We start from the raw sequence: 23,537 nt of genomic DNA on the forward strand, positions 1-23,537 counted from the left end.
AGGCGAAACATATATTATTTTAAGTAAAATGGTTAAGTTTTTAAACTCACATTTAAATGTAACAGCTTTCAAACATCGACACCTCCTCTCACCCCTGCTTAGTTTGGGAAGCGAAGCCTCAGCGAGTTTCCTTGCTACTCCTCGTAACTGAACCCCTCTTCTCTGAAACGACAGCTTAATAGAGATCGCCCTTTTTTTCTTCCGGCTATCGGCCTCACTTGTTTTCTCAGCTTTTTCTGGAGAAAAAACAACTAGAGAACTGTGCTTTACGTCTTTTTGATGATGTCGGACAGGGTCCGAAATCGGACTGGAAAGGGAAAATTGTAATATCGGACCTGGTCCGACATCGGACCGCAAAGGGTTAAAAGAAAATTATCGATCTTATCAGTTGGAGTGGTTCCACCTAGCACTCCCCGTTTTTTAATAAAAAACTTGAATCAGCCAATGATAGCGCTAGCAGGAAGGGACTGTAGTTAAATTGGAACCCTCCCGGAGATCACGACAGAAGTTAGGCAGGTAAGGCTCACCTTGCAAGCGTGAGCACCCTTGCTGCCTTTATGAAAAATGCTTTCCTGTTCAAAATGTACTAACAGTACGCCTTTGCGTACCAGTTATGTGAACCCCTGAGTATAACCATAAATATATACAATATATTTTAGAAATAATCTTTATTAAATCTACATTTATTACACTGCACATATTTGCACGTGACCAGGATATAGTGAAAAGCTGTTGTTTCCAAGGATTATACCAACCTATTAAAAATAGAATTATCTGATTTTATAAAATACCGTCATTCAAAATCTAGTGTATTTAGGATTGAAATGTGAAATGCTTCCAAAGTGCTGTACTTACAATAGCTACTTATTTACTAGTGTAAATAATGGAATTTATAAACCCTCTGTGAGCAGGGTATGATATGCCATTTCTACTGAGACCTATAACCACCACTGGAAAGCAGTCTGACAAGCAATATACAGTACATTTTTAAGGCTGCCTATTTACTGTACTTGTCAGGCTCAGATTTACAGTTGGTTAAGGAAGGTGAACTCCCGGGACATGCCCTGCATTATTAAACCTAGCATGAATCATCATTAGTCTACTTCCAACTCTGCTACAATAAAAGTGTCCCCTGACCGAGCAAAAACTGCTGGAATTCAAAAGCAGCATGAAATCAGGAATACCATATTGTTCAACATCTGTCCTGCATCTTATCTCAAGTTTAAATGTTTTATAACACAGAGCTGTCACCTCCAATAAGTGCTGAACTACAATTTGTCATGAAAAAGTTTTTTTTTTTTTTTTTTACTTATCAGTGGATTTCCATATGTTTCAAGAACAAAGAAAATCTTGCAACTCTCTACTGGCAATTAATTACTATATAATTTCCTTTTAAACATGATAAACATATTAAAAAAAAAAACTATTATATATTTTATAAAATTAACAACATTTGTTGATGCGTTAGTACTCTAGTTGTGCAGTATTTAGCTTTGAGGAAAATAATTCCAAGATACTTGTGCAACTGACACAAACTGCATGGACAACAGAAAATCTAAATTGCACATTTAGGGGGTGAGGTAAGTATAGGCACAGCGCAAATAATTGCAGAAACAAAATTCTAATAACATTGCGGCCAGGCCATTATTTTTATATGTAAGCTTAAGAGCAATGCAAATTACTCTACACGCACAAATAGTGATGCACAATTATGATAATTAGGGTCTAAATGAGCGCATCGGTCTATTTAGCGGCCGCATTTGCAGAGTTAGGAGTACATAGAGCAGTAGCTGCTCTATTACATTTGTGGAGCACAGAAATACAAAGAAAAAAAATATGTCAAAGGAAGGGCAGCAAAGTCCTCTTTCACTCAGCATGAAACAGACTTGTTTGGAAAAGTCTCAGCCAACATCAGTTACGTGAGTATCCTTAGGAAATTATATGTATTGGCCTGCCCTTTCCAGCATGACATTCAGAAATTTGCCTAGCACTCTGGAAAAGGTGGGCTATCCCTCCAGACATTACAACTGTGGTCTGAAAGGAACCAGAGGCTAAGTGGTGCACAGAACACAGAGCTTTCACATGTGCTGGGATGGCGGTCCCTAGATTGACGCTGGGGTCTAGCTCATCCCTTAATTCAGCTATCAGGTCTAGGATGACCTGCGGAGTGAGACAATAATGCTTTAGCACCACATCCTCCGGCATCCCAAACAAAGTGACCCTTGGATTGAATATGCAGGGTCTTCTTCGTCTTGCCCTTCTCCTCCAAATGTGTTTCTGCCTCTCCTCAACAAGAGCCAAGTGTTGCCGCATCAGGAAGTATACCACAGGAGCCATCCTGAAGCCAATGACAGATCACTGCAGTTGTGTGTGCGTTTATAAAGCTCTTAGTCATTCGCAACTATTCGCAATTTAGTACATTGTAACTATAAACCTGTTGACGTAGTAATTAAAATACAACTTAAATGTTTGCTGACTTATTTGTACCAATGTAAAGACCTTTCTAAGTGAAATGAATTGAGGGAGAACACTTTTTATCAAGCCAGATCTCCTACAGGAGTGTAAAGCAAACAAAGAGCACTGTTAAAGGAAATACCATAGCACAGAGTCACTACGTTTTTGCTCCAGGACACTACTACTGCATGTCAATAGAGTTTGTTCTTTTTAGAAAAAAAAAAGATTAGTAAATATACATTTCAAAGTAGTTGACGTGGTACAGCTCTAGGTTTTAATTCAGATAAGTGAAATTAGTTTGGTGTTCTCAAGTTACCCGTTTACTTTATCCAATATACAGGCACATTGTATATGGTGTTGATACGTATGTGTTTTATTTACTGAACAGTATTTACATGTCTGTACGATTAAATTGTTTCTGCCATATTAAGTTCAGTACAAAATGTATGTAGACCTCTGCATTAAATAATTAGTTATTTAGATAGTATTCAAATAATTGATGTAATTACTGGCCATCATCTCACGTATTACCAAATTATTCACTGTCAAACGGTCCCTCAGCAACTACCACCCACAGTAACTAAAGCTGATAAGCATTCTGTGTGTGAACACACTTGAGTGGCAGCCAGAAAAGTGCCTCAGTTCCAGAGTGACTAAACATCATGCTGAGCTGACAGCTGCAAAGACCATGCATGTTATTAATGTTGAAAGAATCAGCAAACAGCAAGAGAACATTCAAAGAGGAGGTTAAATGTCTAAGAGACACAAATGGCAAAATCATAGATGAAGAAAAAAAAAATAGCAAATATATTAAATGATTACTTTTCACAGGTTTTTACAAAGGAGGACACGGACAACATGCCCCACATGTCGATCTGTTCCTATCCAGTTTTAAATAACTTTAGCATAACATAGGCAGAAGTGTTAAAATAAACAAATCCCCAGGGCCGGATGGGATCCTCCCAATAGTACGCAAAGAAATGAAAGAAGTTATTTACAAACCGCTAACCAAGATGATGTAACAGTCTCTTGACACAGGGGTTGTACCGACAGACTGGAAAATTACAAACGTAATACCGATCCACAAAAAGGGAGACAAAACCGAACCAGGTAACTACAGACCAATAAGCCCGACTTCTATTATACAGACGTGCTCAAATTTGTTGGTACCCCTCCACAAAAAATGAAGAATGCACAATTGTCTCTGAAATAACTTGAAACTGACAAAAGTAATTAGCATCCACCATTGTTTATTCCATATTTCATAGAAATCAGACTTTGCTTTTGATTTTTTATTCAACATAATATTGTAAATAATAAAACAAATGAAAATGGCATGGACAAAAATGATGGGACCGCTAACCTAATATTTTGTTGCACAACCTTTAGAGGCAATCACTGCAATCAAACGTTTTCTGTAGCTCTCAATGAGACTTCTGCACCTGTTAACAGGTGGTTTGGCCCACTCTTCCTGAGCAAACTGCTCCAGCTGTCTCAGGTTTGATGGATGCCTTCTCCAGACTGCAAGTTTCAGCTCTTTCCATAGATGTTCGATAGGATTCAGATCAGGACTCATAGAAGGCCACTTCAGAATAGTCCAATGTTTTGTTCTTATCCATTCTTGGGTGCTTTTAGCTGTGTGTTTTGGGTCATTATCCTGTTGGAGGACCCATGACCTGCGACTGAGACAGAGCTTTCTGACACTGGGCAGTACGTTTCGCTCCAGAATGCCTTGATAGTCTTGAAATTTCATTGTGCCCTGCACAGATTCAAGGCACCCTGTGCCAGGCGCAGCAAAGCAGCCCCAAAACATAACCGAGCCTCCTCCATGTTTCACTGTAGGTATGGTGTTCTTTTCTTTGAAAGCTTCATTTTTTCGTCTGTGAACATAGAGCTGATGTGACTTGCCAAAAAGCTCCAGTTTTGACTCATCTGTCCAAAGGACATTCTCCCAGAAGGATTGTGGCTTGTCAATATGCATTTTAGCAAATTCCAGTCTGGCTTTTTTATGTTTTTCTTTCAAAAGTGGAGTCCTCCTGGGTCTTCTTCCATGGAGCCCACTTTCGCTCAAAAAGCGACGGATGGTGCGATTAGAAACTGACGTACCTTCACCTTGGAGTTCAGCTTGTATCTCTTTAGCAGTTATCCTTGGTTCTTTTTCTACCATTCGCACTATCCTTCTGTTCACTCTGGGGTCGATTTTCCTCTTGCGGCCGCGCCCAGGGAGGTTGGCGACAGTTCTATGGACCTTAAACTTCTTAATAATATTTGCAACTGTTGTCACAGGAACATCAAGCTGCTTGGAGATGGTCTTGTAGCCTTTACCTTTACCATGCTTGTCTATTATTTTCTTTCTGATCTCCTCAGACAACTCTCTCCTTTGCTTTCTCTGGTCCATGTTCAGTGTGGTGCACACAATGATACCAAACAGCACAGTGACTACTTTTCTCCATTTAAATAGGCTGAATGACTGATTACAAGATTGGAGACATGTGTGATACTAATTAAAGAAACTAATTAGTTTGAAATATCACTATAATCCAATTATTTATTATCTTTTCTAAGGGGTACCAACAAATGTGTCCAGGCCATTTTAGAATATCTTTGTAGAACGAGCAATAATTCATCTCTTTTCACAGCTTCTTTGCTTTATTCTATGACATACCAAAGGCATGCAAGTATACATGATAAAATAGCTTTTAATTTCATCACTTTTCAGGAGGAATGAAGCATTATTTCAATGAGCTGTAAGGGTACCAACAAATTTGAGCACATCTGTATGTAAACTTATGGAAACTATAATAAGATCTAAAATGGAAAATTACCTATATGGTAACAGTATCCTGGGAGACAGTCAGCATGGTTTTAGGAAAGGGAGATCGTGTCTGACTAACCTGCTTGATTTTTTTGAGGATGCAACATTGACAATGGATAATTGCAAAGCATACGACATGGTTTATTTAGATTTCCAGAAAGCTTTTGACAAAGTCCTGCATAAAAGATGAATTCTCAAACTGAACACAGTAGGGATTCAAGGAAATGCATGTACATGGATTAGGGAGTGGTTAACATGTAGAAAACAGAAAGTACTGATTAGAGGAGAAACCTCAAAATGGAGCAAGGTAACCGGTGGTGTACCACAGGGATCAGTATTAGGTCCTCTGCTATTCCTAATCTACATTAATGATTTACATTCTGGTATAGTAAGCAAACTTGTTAAATTTGCAGACGACATAAAAATAGGCAAACACTGTTGCAGCAGCAAAAGTCATTCAAAATGATCTAGACAGCATTCAGAACTGGGCAGACACATGGCAAATTACATTTAATAGAGAAAGGAGTAAAGTACTGCACACAGGCAATAAAAATGTGCATTATAAATTGAAGAAGGAATCTATGAAAAAGACCTAGGAGTTTATGTTGACTCAGAAATGTCTTCATCTAGACAATGTGGGGGAAGCTATAAAAAAGGCCAACAAGATGCTCGGATATATTGTAGGGATGTGCATGACAAATATTTTGACTATCGATAATTCCACAGCTGTTGAGGTCGACTAATCGAATAGTCGCTGCACCAATTGCTTATAAAATATGGGCGTCTCCCGTATAATTTGCATTCAATTATTAATTTAATTTTCATTCAATAATAGTTTAGCAATGTGAGCTGCGAGGCAAATGCCTTAACATTAGCGTCCTTGTGGCAATAATGTTTTACGGTCATAACAGCGAAATACAAAATGCATTAGACTATCTAGCTAGCTAATTTATACAGTCCACTTAACTAAACGATTTACTTTTCCCACGTTTTCAAACCACACTCAACATATAGACTACCGGTCTATGTTAAATCAAATCGGAAACATACCTGTGCGTTCGAGTTCAGTGAATAAAAAAAAAAAAAGCTTGCTATGTATGTATGTAGCTAGCTTAATAACATTAATAAATAAATGAATGAACAAAAAGACCTGAGTGGAATTAACGCACTAGCTTTCCATGGCAGCAAAAAAAAATAATCCTAACAAAAACTTTAGGAATAATTAGGCTATCAATGTCCATTATTATTATCATGTTCAGTTATTCTTGTTTAAAAAAATCAGCATGTCCACATGGTCCGGGAGAAGACGAGTGCGCAGTCTGTTGACTATCAGGCCCGCAGCCCAGAAAACTCTCTCAGCTGGTACAGAAGTTGCTGGTATGCACAGGTAGGCTTTCACAAGCCGTGATAACTTCCTGTACCTGTTTTCATTCACCTTCCACCATGCCAGAGGGTCTTCATAGGGAGGAATGCACTCATCTTGTGTGTACTTTTCCCGTTCCGTTTGCAGAGAGGTTGTGGCGTCTGTGTAGTACTCATCTCCGAATAAAGTAGCCACAGCAGAATCCTTGTCAGATCGTTGTTTCTTTGCGGGTGGTCCACTTGCCTCTGATGTACCTGGTTCCTCTTCTGCGATATCAGTGTTCTCCGGGAGACTTGAAAGTAATTCCCCAACTTTATCTTTGACTGCATTCCTGACAGCATCCTCTGTAAACTTCAGGTGTTTGTGTCTGGGGTCTAGAAATGAAGTGATGAGCGCCACCTGCGCTGTTTCTGTGTCTTCGGGTGCCAAGCGGCGCTTAAGTGACTCGGATACAGTTGTTTTAAACTGTGAGACTTTTGTGGACTCTCCTGTGGTAGAAATCAGATGCTTGGACAGCAGAGTGGACGTGACAGGGTACATCATAGAGATCGATACCATCGTTAGCCGAGGTACGTTCTAGTTTAGCCAATCACAGACAAGAAATAACAAATCCCACCCTCCAGTCAATCTTCATTACCGCTACATAGAGCCAATCAGCAGTACAGGCTTTAAAATAAACTCAAAATATACTTTTTTTTTTTAGCTTTCGAATGTTGGATTAACTTCGATAGGTGCCATCGTTATCGAATAGTCGAATGTTCGACTATTCGGTCTCACCCCTAATATATTGTGAGAAGTGTTGAATCTAAATCAAGTAATGTTAAAACTTTACAATACATTAGTAAGACCTCACCTAGAATATTGTGTTCAGTTCTGGTCACCTCGTTACAAAAAGGATATTGCTGCTCTAGAAAGGGTGCAAAGAAGAGCAACCAGAATTATCCCGGGTTTAAAAGGCATGTCGTATGTAGACAGGTTAAAATAATTGAATCTATTCAGTCTTGAACAAAGAAGACTACGCGGTGATCTGATTCAAGCATTCAAAATCCTAAACGGTATAGACAGTGTCGACGCAGGGGACTTTTTTGACCTGAACAAAGAAATAAGGGCCAGGGGTCACAAATGGAGATTAGATAAAGGGGCATTCAGAACAGAAAATAGAAGGCACTTTTTTACACAGAGAATTGTGAGGGTCTGGAACCAACTTCCCAGTAATGTTGAAGCTGACACCCTGGGATCCTTCAAGAAGTTGCTTGAAAAGGGAATAATCCACAAACCCTTATGGAAATTAAATATATTGCAATATATTGTGGAAATATGTTGACATATGTTTCAGTATACTGGAAAATATATGCAGTATAAAACATGTTTTCCTATATTATTTTATTATTATTATTATGTATTATTATTATTTATTTCTTAGCAGATGCCCTTATCCAGGGCGACTTACAATTGTTACAAGATATCACATTATTTTTACATACAATTACCCATTTATACAGTTGGGTTTTTACTGGAGCAATCTAGGTAAAGTACCTTGCTCAAGGGTACAACAGCAGTGTCCCCACCTGAGATTGAACCCATGACCCTCAGGTCAAGAGTCCAGAGCCCTGACCGCTACTCCACACTGCTGCCCTGTAAATATATATTTGAGAATATATTTACAGTTTGTATATTTTTAGTAATATATGTATGTCAATATTTGTTTTGTATTATTATTATTATTAATATTATTATTATTATTATTAATATTATTATTATTATTATTATTATTATTATTATTTATGTAAAAATGATGACATAGCCATGTTATTGTTTTTGTGTATTTATTGAATATATGACGGCTAGAAGCTGTAGCTTTTCTTTTGCAGCGTGGATGGGAAGCCCAATCCACAATTAAAAAACTAGTGCAGATTGTGGCCGAGGGGTAATAGAATAATTACTAGCTAGTTAAACCCCTTGGCCACGGTATAAAAGCCTGCAGCTCTCCCTGTTCTGGGTGGGAGTACAGAGGAGAAGTACAGGACAGCGAGAGGAGAAAGGAAATTTAAAAAATCTATAGGAACAGTGAAGGCGATTGCCCAGCCTGACCTGTAGTCAGTTTTGTGTGTGAGATTTGTTTTTGTTTGCCTTTTTATTTTTGCTCTGTGAGCAGTGTGTTTTTGTTAAAATATTTTATTTATTTTTGTTCTTTAAAAATAAACAGTGCCGCAGCACCTTTTTGCACTTCACTATTTTGTCTTTGTTTTTCTTCCTGCATCTGGCCTGACGTCACCACAAGGCTACCCTGATACAGTTGCCAATATATTTATATTTTAAAACAGCAATAATTTGAATATTTTAAAATATATTGTAAGTTACAACATATTGCAATATATTTACCAGAAAAAAAACACCAATATATTGTAACATATATTTTAAAATATGTGTATTTTCCACTTAATATATTTTCAAAAATATATTTTGTATATTACATTTCCATTAGGGAACTTTTTTATAAATTTACACTAATATTATTATTATTACTTATTTCTTAGCAGACACCCTTATCCAGGGCGACTTGCAGTCGTAAACAAAAATACATTTCAAGAATCACAGTACAAGTATTAATACAATTAAGAGCAAGATAAAATACAACCACTTCGGTTCCATCAGGTACAAGTATATGACAAAATACGATTCAATAACGGAGCAGATAACAGTGTCAGTGATATATTTGATAAATGTATTGTTTTTACAACAGTGGGGCAGTTTCCACTCTATTTTGGTAGTAAGTTTCGGGTAGTGTGGGCTTCCATGTAGTTTTCTTTTAGCCAGAGAAATTCTCCTTCCAAATGAAAATAACCTAATTAATATTAAAATAAATGAAGGTATATTTAAATGTTTCTGTCTGAGTTCCAATTTGGCCGAGCACGATGACTGACACCGTGCAGCTTTTTAAAACTAGGTTTACAAAGTTTTTATGTTGTGTTGAAGCACTGCAAGTGCAGCCTGTCTTGTTTGATCACCAAAAATTGTTACTGGGACTTTCTGGAACTTCGTTATGTAAGTCTTGCAGCAAGCTGATGTTAAGCCCCGTATCTGTCTTTTTGAACAAATGTGTGGAACCAACATTTTTTTTTTCTTTTTCATGGCTTTGTGCTTTTACAACAAATCTTGCTCAATAAATTAGGTTTAAGAGATTTTACTTCAACTCTGTAGGTAGTTGCTCAAGCCTGGTGTTGTCGATAGCCTGCAGCAATAATACAGCTATGCTAATTTAATACATATTTTGGTACAAACATGACTTTTTTTGTCCTTGATAGGTACCCATGAGAGATGCTATTTAAGGCTAGTATAAATTAATTGCATCTTATTTCAAAGGAAGAGAAAAGTCCAGGCTTAAAGCAATCAGTTATGCAATGACCAATCATGAAGGTAACTAAAGTGTTAACCCTTTGCAGTCCATTTATTAAGTGCGTGTCAGGCGCGTCAGGTCCAATTTATTTTCACACGCGCAGTTTATTTTAGACGCGCTGTTTAAAAGTATTTTTTTTTCCACAGTCAAACAGGTTTAAAAGGCCCTGCATATCAACAAAGCACTCACTAGGCATCTCCAGCCCCGCCCCACCCTTTCGTTCGCTATAGCTTTCACATATGCTAAGAAATAAATAATAATAATAATAATAGTACATACCGATCAATCATCTCCTGATCACTCGTTTTATCACCAAACTCCTCAATAATGTGATCCAAGTCATTATTTTATTACTATAACATCTCAAAAAAGCTCTGCAAATGTCTGTGATATTCTCTGTGCGCTGATTCAGTAACAGCCAGCTTGTTTCCTTATGGCCGCCCCTATCTGATGCCAGGGGCAAGTATGACTATTCATGAGATACGCCCTTTTTTATTTTTTTTTCGGCCTGTCTCGGCTCCTGTCGCTCCCACTCGGCCATTGAATGGTTTTCTCAGCTTTTTCCGGAGAAAAAATTACTAGAAACCCGTTTTTTGCGTTTTTTTTGATGATGTCGGACAGGGTCCGACATTGGAACGGATAGGAATAATTGCAATGTCGGACCAGGTCCGACATAGGACCACAGAGGGTTAAGGATGAAAAAAATCTTTCTGTGGTTTGCAAAGGGCTTTGTTATTTATTTATTTATTTATTTATTTATTTATCTATCTATCTATTTCACGGGGCGCCTCAGATCATGAGATGCTAAAAGGTTGGGTTTGGCCGGGGGTCCCCTATGACTTGTGGAGAACCCTCCTGCTGAGGTAAAGGAAGCAGAGCTTAACCAAGGGTTGGCGAAAGTGAGATCACCAAACCCCCAAAGAATGGACCCCCGGCTCCCTGCTAAAGATGTGCAGACAAACAAAAGAACTGCCAATGCATATAGAAAGAAAGAAAGAAAGAAAGAAAGAAAACATTTAACACAACAAAGAAGGTTATTATCTGGCTCCCTACTGACTGTGTGAAAACCCTCTGCTCAGTGGAAAAGAAAAAAAAAAACCTTTATTTTTAGGGGGAAAACTTTGGTGGCACATGTGGAAGGGTCATCCACACTCTAGACATGTTAATAATAGACTGATGTGCAGAAGATATCTCAGATGGGGAAGAACGTATGTATGATTCAACTGTTGATGTGGTCCAGCGCCCCATATTTTAATTAGATGCTGGTTAATCTTTGCTCTTTGCTGATGTGGCTGCCCTGATTCTGAATGAATGAGGAGTATAGGATTGAGGGGGAAGTCCTGCTCTGGAAACCAATGTAGACAGATGAGATGTGAACCAATGTCTGGCTATAACAGTCTGTCTTGAATCGATGAACAGGGGGTCAGAATTTGAAATAGGTTTGTGTTCTGTGATGTAGTTCTGAATGGAAGCATATGCGCATAGAGGAGAGTCAATTTTTGATCGCTGAATGAATTGACCTTGCTGAAGCTGATCCATTTTGGAAATGCGCAGGAAGAGGATAAAGTGTGAATCTAAGATGAGCGTGAGATCACTGCAACAAATACCTAGCATAGGAAAGCTGGCAATAGAAGGAACTGCATATTCTGAGCATCTTAAAAAAACAAAAAATGCAGTTAAAAATATAGGGCTCTATTTAGCAACGTTCGCAAACCCCTAAGGCAATCACAAAACACTTTTGCGGACAGTTAGCGCACCAGAATCAGGCACATGTGTGGGCAAACGGACTTTGCCCACCTATGTGATTTAGCAACACATGTTTTTGTGCCCACTCAGCAAGTTAGCGTCAGCGCTTGACATGGGCTGAACTTGGGGAGTGTCCTCATTTAAATATAAATGTAGCGATTTAGCAAACCATCAACAGCGTTAGCGTTTGCGTTTCAGTAGACATGTGAAAACCAGGTCTAAACTGTGCGCAAATTACACGGTCGACTATAAATACTGCTGAAAACAAGAGAAATAAAATAAATATGGAGTGTGTCCTGGATTAATGTGATATTTTATAATGTGATACTTGTAACAAATGAAATTTATAATTAAAGTTCGGGAGGAGGGTCAGACACCAATCTCCGCATCACCAAATTGAATCATTCAATTTACACATTAGCTAATTTAAATTGTTAGCACTATAAATACCCTCTTCACTTATCTCTCAGTTGCGTTTTGATTTCATCGTAACCCACCACCTCCCCATCTCCACCTTTCTTAATAACAGTTTTTATGTTTTATCAAATGGGGGTCTCAGCCTCGTCCAGTTGGCCAGGCAGCGAACCCTCAAACCAAGTTAGGTTTGATGCCAAATGAATGTGTATATACAGCATACTTTTCTGTTAAATCGCATACTCCGCATTCTCTACAATAAATATTTGTACTAAAACATTTTGTGATTGGTGTTTGTCCCGAACTACTGAATTGTGATTTTGTAACAATTGTAAGTCGCCCTGGATAAGGGTGCCTGCTAAATAAATAAATAAATAAATAAATAAATAAATAAATAATCATTTCTACATGGCCAGTCAAAGTGTGGAGGAGGAGACATTCCCATATATTTAAAATTCATCTGTCGTTTTTGAGCCTGTCTGACACACAATGTATGCAGAAATTTCACCTCTACAGACAAACAATCACTGATCTGCCAACTGCTTCAGGTTGACCTGGAAGGAAACATGCGGAGAGCACACTGTTTGCCTGTAGCACTAAAGTACATGTGCCAACACAGAAAAGGCACTTCTACGTAAATCATAAGGGGACCTATTCTGTCAACGTGCAAGTAGTGTGTGATCTGTAACGCAAACAACTACATCACAAATGTGTATGCAAACTATCGTTGCTCTGCTCATGTTTATCCTCGCTAATTCGCAGGTGGCAGCTGCATTTAGTGGTATGAGAGGCTGGTTGATAGAGGACAATGGGTATCCACTGAAGCGGTGGCTACAGAGACCGCTGCTCAACCCCACGACCCCTGCCGAAGTTATAATCATACCTTTAAATGTGCTCGTACTGTAATTGAGCGAACATTTGGAATCCTCAAAATTTTATTCTGATGTTAGGATGTTACACAACATAGCTCTCCTTAATGGATGTTGAACTTACAGAGGAAAGATTACAGGGTTTGAGGGAGGCAGATACTGAACTTGAACAACAGTGTTGGAGGTTGCAGATGCTGCATATTATTATTTATTTTATTTTTTTTGTTTATTTAGCAGACGCCTTTATCCAAGGTGACTTACAGAGACTAGGGTGTGTGAACTATGCATCAGCTGCAGAGTCACTTACAACAACGTCTCACCCGGAAGACGCAGCACAAGGAGGTTAAGTGACTTGCTCAGGGTCACACAATGAGTCAGTGGCTGAGGTGGGATTTGAACTGGTTACAAGCCTGTTTCTTTAACCACTAGACCACACAGCCTGCAGATTGTTCAATCTGCCTTTACCTGGCATTCAGCTTGGTTTGATTCAACACTGAATGAGCTTTGCTCATTCAATTAAATCATGTGCCAATATGACCATCCTGGTCTATAAAGAGAGTGAGTAGATGGCACTGGCTGAGTTGAAAGATCGTAGTGTCACATGACTTGAAAGGAGTAAGGAAGGCTAATCAGTGCCAGCACTTGGGATTCTCCAGATAAGCTCAAAGCCATGTAAATGCAGACGTCACTTACAATTATTGCAAACACCATAAGTTAGAATAGTGAAATAATATATTAACCAACAGGCAGCAATATGGGGTCATTCAGAACAATAGAGAATGTTTGTAGAATATAGGTGAAGGGTTTAAAACATATTTTTTATTGTGTTTTTTGAAGACTAAATTAGAAATAATTGATATGTGCTCAACTTGCCTTTAAAGATCTGTCTGCTGCTTTTCAAGTAGGGGAACCTTAGCCCTTGTTATTCAAAAGCATAGGACAATACACAATATGCTTTGGTAGCCCATGGCTATTTTCTCTAATATGGCAGCTGCCCTCCACTTTTTTACAGTGAAATGACAGCGGCGCTTTGCAAAAATATACAGGTGAAAGCAAAAGCAACTCTCTGTGTATGTAATATTTTCAGCACATATTGTAGAAAAAGTCTCATTTCAGGTCTCTGAACATATTAGGCACTGGCCCACTCATCCTGGAGTATGTAATTGACTGTGAGATGTTTGAAATAAATTGCTATCTCGTGAGTGCCCAATTGACCGTGAGACATTTGAGACAGACCTGTTAAATTAATCAGCCTGATGATTCTTGAAGAGGTATGCAAGTCAATTTAATTCTGTGAGCTTCTCTGCATGTATAACCCTGAGCATCAGACTCAATATGTTGTTTTTTTTTAGCTTCTCATAACATTCACAATGGAAATATCTGCAAACTAAAATCTGTCATTCTGAAGGGTACAGAACTGTAAATCTGTGAAGCACATGTGTGTGTGCTGAATTGGAAATATCATTTTAATATTGCAGAGAAACGTTATATTACAGTGGCAGCCAAAACCAGCTATACAAATGGCATGCACTCTCCACTATAAAACTGAAGTCCATGAGATATGCATAGTGAACGCATCTTCTGCACATTAGAGGCCATTATCTGACTAGAAACGGGTTTGTCATAGATTACTACAGAAATACAGTGTTTCACCAGCAGGTGTCACACGCTGAAGCTCATGAATACCAAAAGTCCAAAGCTTAAACTGAGTTGAAGTCATTTTTATACTGTAGTGTACAATTGCTGTAACATCTTAAATATGCCAAAGCCTATAGTATATACATATGTTAAGCAATGCTTTTGCTGAAGAGATGGATAAATGCAGCATGCAACTGCCCAAATGAAAATAGTTATGGTGGTATTATATAAACGAGCCATAGACACTGAGGGGGGGATGAAAAGCACCCGTTAGGAATTTTAACATAAATTGTATAACAATTTGGCAAAAACGTTGCCTAATAGTAAAAAAAAAGTGTTGTTAAAATATGTTTGCACATCAACAGTAAGCAGAGCAAATAAATAGATATCCTGCTCTCATCTGATGTTTCATTTATGTGTGTATGTATGCAACCTACAGTAGTTGTAAATACACGTTCATCATTTATTCCACCTACCCTGCAGCTGTGTGCACGTTTAAGACCGAGAAGTAATGAATGGGTTTCTTGTCAACAACGTATTTCCCAAGGGTGACAAAAGTAGACAATGTAAAATAGGCCTCTCAGTTAAGCCTCAAAATAGCAGTTGATTAATTGAGCACACAATATAATCGTTCAAGGACATTAAGTGGTCCAGTGGTTAAAGAAACGGGCTTGTAACCAGGAGGTCCCCGGTTCAAATCCCATCTCAGCCACTGACTCATTGTGTGACCCTGAGCAAGTCACTTGACCTCCTTGTGCTCCGTCTTTCGGGTGAGACGTAGTTGTAAGAGACTCTGTAGCTGATGCATAGTTCACACACCCTAATCTCTGTAAGTCGCCTTGGATAAAGGCATCTGCTAAATAAACAAATAATAATAAAAGTTACTTTTTAAAATATTTGTTTGATAGCAAATCAAATGCTAGTTAACACCTGAGCAGGAAAAAAAGAAATATAGGCATACCAGTGGGTACAGTAATTAATTATATATTATGTATTATTTTGTTTATCTAGTTTAACTATTGTATGAAATGCGGTGTGCTAATTACACAGAACTAGCATTAATCATGAAATATCTTGAAATACCTATTTTTATACTGTGAAATTTGTCATTGTTTACTGTAAAAAAAAACATAGTTCTAACTATGGCTAACAAGTAGTGGAGTTGTAAATGTCAAGTTGTTTATTGTGTAAAAAGTTAAGGTATTATTTCTTGTATGCACTTCACATGTGTTTATTCGATTTGCCAAATAATCCTCATACCGAAATGTCATGCGAAATATCTTGAAAACTATACCACACAATTAGTCAGTCACCGCAGTCCATACATTAAAAAGAGTTTTAATTTTCATATTTTTTTATTCAATCAAAATGCTCACAGAACAAGACAAACCTTCAGGGACAGGGCCCTAACCACTGCTCCACACTGCTGCCCTGTTCTTGCTGGACTGATAATCTGTATGCTTAACTCTTTAGCGCAGGGCCGCTCTAATTTCAGTGCCTAACCACTGATGACACTATGTCTCTTCCAGGATGTGTCACGACAATAGCCATGGGTCAATCAAATCAGTCTTTCTGAGCATTGTCATTGATAAAGGCTAGGAACTAGAACAAAACAAAAATGTATCCCTACATGTCAGTTTAGATGATACACGCATACACGGGAAATGTCTCTACCAGCACGTATGTTGAAGTGGAAGAGGACGAGTTCGAGAGGAGGCTTGTACACCACACTACATCACTTGTATTTATTTATTTGTTTGTTTGTTTGTTTGTTGGCTTATAGTGGTGACCACATTTATTGTATCACCCCATTATCTTTACGATTACTGCTTTATGATCACCATATAGTTTGTTTTTCTATAGACTTTTTTGTTATTGTTGATTTATTGTACATGGTTATACTGAATTCTGTAACGTTTGTATATAAATATGATTTTCTCTTCATAATGCAAAATTATTGAAAGTCAGGAAATATACAGTACAGTCATCTGCCAAAAATGAAATGCATTTATTTATTTGTTTGCTTTACAGTGGTGGCCACATTTATTGCAGTAGCCCAATATAGTTTACTGCTTTGTCGCCATTTATAGTTAATTTTTCTATATACTATTTTATACTATATACTATATGAATAATTTAATAAAAACAACTGCACATTTTTACTTGTATTCATACATTTTAACCCTTTGCGGTCCATTTATTCAGCGCGTGTCAGGCGCGTCAGGTCCAATTTATTTTCACACGCGCAGTTTATTTTAGACGCACTGTTTAAAAGTATTTTTTTTCACAGTAAAACAGGTTTAAAAGGCTCTGCATATCAACAGGACACTCAGTACTGCATTTCCAGCCCCGCCCCACCCCTTGTTCGTTATATTTTTCAAATGCCTCTTAATAGTACATACCGATAAATCATCTCTTGATCACTCGTTTTATCACCAAACTCCTCAATAATGCGATCCAAGTCATTATTTTATTACTATAACATCTAAAAAAAAGCTCTGCAAATGTCTGTGATGTTCTTTGAGCGCTGGATGCGGAAGCAGCTATCTTGTTTGTTTATGTCCATGTTACCTATGTGGTGTCGGGTCTATCAGTATTCATGACTTACACCCTTTTTTTTCGGCTTCTCTCGGCTCCTATCGGTCTCACTCGGCCATTGAATGGTTTTTCTGGAGAAAAAACGACTAGAGACCTGTTTTTTGCATCTTTTTGATGATGTCGGACAGGGTTAAATTGCGATGTCGGTCCAGGTTAACAGTTTTCACATACGATTCGGCAATGTACTTTGTGATATTTTGTTTAGTCTGGACTACTTCGTAAAATAGCTCATGGTGCTGAAAATAGCCTCAAGAGTATATTGCTGCAGAACGAAGGCTTGCACAGCTTAGCTCTCACAGGGAGCTCACATAGCAGTGTTGCCAAGTCTCACGACAAAAAAAAAGCGGCACTGCTGTTCAAAACAAGCCCAATCCATTTCAGAGGGTGGGTTTATACAAATTCCAACCTGCGACTCTCAAAAACAAGCCCAGTTCCGCTTATTATAAGCAGACTTGGTGACATAGGGTAGTGCTTCGTGCGCAACTCGTAATTTAGGGTTAGGGTTAGGGCTAGGTTTTATGGCTGGGGTTGGTCTTTGTACGTTTAGCTAGTTGACAGAGTAAATGATCTGTAATTTATATTTTCTTTTTTAATCTTTTCGTCACTTTATTAAGGGAGATAGTTGTTACAGGGGCATGTTAATAAAGCGCTTTTTAAATGCAGGTGACATTAGCACCTAATCTTGCACTGAGATGGCCTGATTATGTATTAATCCATTCATAATTTTTATTAGCATTATTAACATTAGATGGGCTATATGAACATGTCCCGGTAAGAACTTAACTCGGTAACAACAATTGTGCACTCATCACTACCCTGTGTGAGCTGCCTGTGAGAGCTGTGCGTTCAGCAGCAATACCCCTCTCGAAAACAGGGTCGTTTTCAGGCATTTTGTACAGACAGACAAAATCTTGTAGCTCATCAATGGTAGATATTTAAAATCAGATTTTTTATTTGAAATCCTCATAAAATTTTGCAACTGTAATGTCCGAACATGATTTCTATATCTAACTTAGAAAGGGGTCGACATTGCCAGTTTTTAAAAATATTATTTATTATACATTTTGTTATGATTTTCTGGGAGTGCGGCGTATATAAAAACTAAAATGATACATTCCACAACAAAATACATTATATCATTGGAAACAGCTACGTAAGGCCTGTGGATATATTGGGTTATATTCCTGATCTGAGGTTGCCAAACTACAAGTGCTAAAACACAAAGTGGTCCTATTCCTGCGCATATATGGTAATTCTGCTTAGGCATCAAAGGGTTAAAAAGGGATGAGTTTTTTGTGGGGTATTTACACTTGTATGCACTTTTTATACACCTGCTATATTGATTTTAGTACAATAACCTCCCATTTGAACGACCCTGAACAATCAATTGACGTCAGAGCATAACTCCAAACCATGTGCTGACAAAATGCACAATTGTCTTTCAAGCTTAGCTTTTCAGTCTACAGCCCTCCCTGCTGTTTTGTTTAATGCTTTTTCTACTTTATTATGCCTGATGAAGTGCAGCTGATTCAATGCTGGTCGGAAAATTGCAAACCTTTCAATTTAGCCCCACCTACGCTGTCTATCTACAGTGGTAGCCACAGACAGCCATTGTCAGCCACATTCAGATGATTTTAATTCAATGAGAAAGGCTGTTGGTCCCAGCAAGCCGAAAGTCAGGTAAAGGCAGTTTGAAAAAAACTGGTTAAAACTCAATATTAATTTAATTGAACACAGAGCAACTCCTAATGATTGCAATCACAATACAATAGGGCAGGGGTTTTCAAACTTTTTTGAAACTGTACCCCTTCTGTCTGGAGTTTTCATCTCAAGTACCCCTGTACAATTTTCACTTGGCTGAATGGTACCACAGTTGCAATAAAAAGGCAGAATATTCTGATTAACACATTTCTTTTTTCCCTGTTGTATTTAATATATATTTTATGTCACAACAGTTTGGGAAATTGCTATAGAACAGTATCAAAATCCACAATCACAGCAATAATCAAGAAGTACCACAGCACAAATTCAACTGAAATGCTTGAAAGTAGTGGATGTCCAAAGGAAATTGCAGGTACAGCAGGCAAGAGAGTCGACTGAGCAGCTAAAAAAATCCAAGATTTATAGCCAAGGACTTAAAGAAAGATCTAGAAGCACCAGGCATAATAGTGCACGAAAGAACTGTCCAAAGGCACCTGAACACAGAAGAGTTGTATGCATAAAACAAACATTCTTAAATGTGCCAAGAAATATGAACAGGAATCTGTAGCATTCTTCAACAAATTTATCTGGTTCAATGAGACAAAAATATAACTTTCCCCCAGTATGGCAGCAGTGTGGAGTAGTGGTTAGGGCTCTGGACTCTTGACCGGAGGGTTGTGGGTTCAATCCCCAGTGGGGGACACTGCTGTTGTACCCTTGAGCAAGGTACTTTACCTAGATTGCTCCAGTAAAAACCCAACTGTATAAATGGGTAATTGTATGTAAAATAATGTGATATCTGTATAATGTGAAATAATGTATAATGTGATATCTTGTAACAATTGTAAGTCGCCCTGGATAAGGGCGTCTGCTAAGAAATAAATAATAATAATAATAATAATAATAAGTATGTTTGGAGAAAAAAAGGGAAAGCATTCAATGAAGAAAACCTTGTACCTACAGTTAAACATGGAGGTGGTTTGATCATGATATGGGGGTGTTTTAGCAGTTCAGACTGGAAACATTCGTGTGATTGAATATTGAATGAATGCAGCTATGTATCAAAACATTGTACAAAGTACAATGATACGATCTGCTCGTCGGCTTATTGGCAGACAGTTTATCTTTTAATATGACAGTCAAACAAAGCATACAGCTAAGTCAACTGGAATTTTTGAAGAAAACGCAGAAACGCAAAAGTTCTGGAATGGCCTTCTCAATCAACAGATCGCAATCCAATAGAAATGCTTTGGAGTACATATCCAATCTGTCTGACCTGAAGGAAATATGCAAGCAGAATGGGCCCAGTTTTCATCAACAAGATATTGGTACATACTAGTTAAGAATTACTATAAACATCTAAAAAGCTGTAATAAAAACAAAAGGAGGACTTACAAAGCAGGTATGCCAATACTTTTGTCACAAACAAATACTATAAATGAAATAAGTTTGTCTGTTTCCTTCATAACGATTATTTGTTAAATTATTAGAAATTGTGTATTTTGCTTTCTGTTGTAATACAAGTTGTTAAAGTTTCCTCAATGTTTATCTGTTACCTTGAATTATGGTATAGGGTGGCAATATTTTTCTCTGTGACTGTACTAACAACCAGCCACACCTTTTACTTTTTTGTAAAATTCCACAGCCAAAATTCCATAGTTACTGCTCTAAATTGTCCATAATTTTGCTGAATTATATATTTTGAGGCAACATAATCTCTATAGCCATTACATGCAATAGGTGTTAGAATAAAATGCAAAGTTATTTCTTTCACAGTGTTTTCTTATCAAGATAGTGTGCTTTCCATTCACAACTCCAGTAAATGGTTTATGTTAGTTCAAACAAGGGACAACATTTTACTGAGAGGATTATGTTTTAAGATTAGCACATTAAAATTAATGAAAAAAAGCTGTAAAATAACACTAAATGTTGTATGCACTGTTCTGGGAAGCATATCAAGGTACTAAACATCACTAAACACAAAAACCCTTTTTGGTTACTGTTTCCTTGTGATGATAACATGTAAAGATTTTTCTCAATTTTGGGAAACTTCAATGGATTTCGTTGGATGGGAACACTAGAGTTTTAACATTTCAAGTTTTTTTTTTTTGCATTTAAAAATTGTTATGGCTTAATGTGTAAGCAGTAAAGCCTAAAATACACTGATGTATGCAATTAAAGTACTGTTGTTTACATGCATACTTCTTGCACTGTCAACTTTAAAACTATAACCTTTTTGTTTTATACACCATCCCTCCATGCCTAACCCCAGCTTTGGAACATGCTGCTCAGCTGCATTTGGGGTAAAGTTTACCCTTCATAGGTACCAATCACTAATCAGTCTCCCCATTTAAATCATGGCTTTGCCTTTCCTTACAGTATGTCTCCTTTGCTTTGTTATTCCACATTTGCAACAGTTTCCACTTTGGAAGCAGTGTTATATTCTCCCCGTCTTGGAGAATCAAGCTGTTACTTTTTCTATATATGAAACATATGTTGTAATTGGAGAATATTTCATATTCTCTTTACAAAATAGGAGTCCATGCATATTTGTGTCCCACAAGCAAATGTTTATTCTGGTTTACTTGATAATAAACACTAATCTAATACCAGTCAGAACATTGTTTTTCCATTTTTTTCAACAGATTTAAATATATAAATGATATCCATCCATCCACAACTAAAAAAACATACAGTACATCTGCTTGGGCTAATTGGATTTGTTTTATTTACATAAACATTTACTGCATATGTAATGGCTGCTCCAGCTGTTGCCATTATAATTAAATCAAGAAGGCACAACAGTTTATCATTTTCAAAATGCAGTGTCTTTAGGTTTCTTTTTAACAGATTTTTTAGGGCAAGATAAATGACATAAGATTGTGCCTTTAAAAAATGTACATGTCCAATTACCTCACCACATAAATCCCTGCAACAGATCAGGAGAACTGATGGTCAGTGGGACGCCTCTTTACTGTCAGGAGCTCTGAAGTGGATGTCTGTCAGCTACCAGCCCCCGAGAGGACAAGGCCGCTCTAGGGTTTGTAGAAAGACCCTGCCGATTTTGCCTAGTCTGCAGAAGCACCACAGCCAATGCAATACTCCCTGTGGAATCCCCAGAAAAGATCACCTGCATTCCCCTGACTGTATTATTCACCTTGCACACCATGCCGTTTTGATTAAGATTGAGAGTTTATCGGATTACAAAAAGGTTTGGTAAAGATTCCTGCGAAATTATTGTGTTCACCATGTAGAGTGTGAAAGACAGACAGACACAAATAACCATTAGCCTGTTTTTTTTTTTTTTTTTTTTTTTTAATGAGGACCCTAAAATTGAAGGCTACGTATAAAAGATTTTGCACATTCACTTGATATAACTATTTTGTTTTATTTCCAATTTACATGGAAACATTTGAATTATCTTAATAGATGATTATGCAGTTTTGTTATGGTCAAATGCACTGAATGGACTTGCAGTACACCTGCTTGCATAAATTGTAGTTGATCTTAAGCTCTAAAGTGACCAGTGTGCATGCTGAAAACAATGGCAACCTCTTTGTGTTTGTGCTTAAAATAAATTTGGCATATCAGTTCAGAAGGGCAAATATACAAGTTGAATAAACATATTTGGCCTAGATAAGATAATATAATAAGACCATCTGCTCCTTTTTTTAAGTTATAAGAATTACACTTCTTATAACTGAGACACACTGTAAGGTGGCTTTGTGACCCTTAGTTATAGAGGATACCCAAAGTAAAAAGATCATAATACTTACCACTGTGAAATTCATAACCTTTAGAATCCATATCGTTAATGCCAAGTTTACAATCATTATGACCAACAGCAGAAGTACAAAGAAGTATAAACATCTTTTTCTCCACCCATATATTCCCACAGGATAAACTGGAGCACCTCCAGGTCTTTGAAGATTATTTGGCTGTGCAGCCAAAATATACTGCTCCTGTGTCATCTGAAAAATAATAAAAATGAGAAAACAGAGTTATGTTTGTGACAATATATTAGCTAAATTTAGATTCATGGTCTTTGGTTATTCACTGTACGGACAGTGCAGTCAGATCAGGTTATTGCTGGATATTAATATGCACTGCTTAAAATTGTCGGAGAAAGTTAAGAGTCAAGGTTTTTCTATTCTCCCATCTCTTGGTCAAAGTTATATATATATATATATATATATATATATATATATATATATATATATATATATATATATATATATATATATTGTGCTTTTGTTTTTTTTTCATTTTGCAATTAAAACATATTTATCTGGAAAGTAATCACTGTTTTTATTTTCCACAACTTTTTATTATAATGTATATATACACACAACATTCTAGTATTAGCAAAGGAATATTAACATTAACATTTGCGTAATATAAAGCTCCTCGGTTGTGGATAAAACTTCCAGCTGAGCTAAAGCCTCTTTCAGGATGTGTTTTAAAAAGGGTATTGGACCACCTAAAGGATCTGTCAGCTTAAAACATGTACTCATCAGTGGAGGCTTCTTAGAGGAGGCAAGG

General features: G+C 37.4%; 1 protein-coding gene across 1 annotated transcript in view; it reads right to left on the minus strand.

The window, feature by feature from the left end:
- Positions 1 to 23,537, minus strand: part of LOC117421416 (zeta-sarcoglycan-like) — a 249,361-nt gene that overhangs the window by 81,997 nt on the left and 143,827 nt on the right. Inside the window, exon 2 of the mRNA XM_059026893.1 lies at positions 22,772 to 22,966. Within this exon, the coding sequence (XP_058882876.1) occupies positions 22,772 to 22,966 (195 nt within the window). The remainder of the gene's footprint in view (positions 1 to 22,771; positions 22,967 to 23,537) is intronic.

The sequence above is a fragment of the Acipenser ruthenus genome, chromosome 1 (assembly GCF_902713425.1).
Source record: "Acipenser ruthenus chromosome 1, fAciRut3.2 maternal haplotype, whole genome shotgun sequence".
Lineage (NCBI taxonomy): Eukaryota > Metazoa > Chordata > Actinopteri > Acipenseriformes > Acipenseridae > Acipenser > Acipenser ruthenus.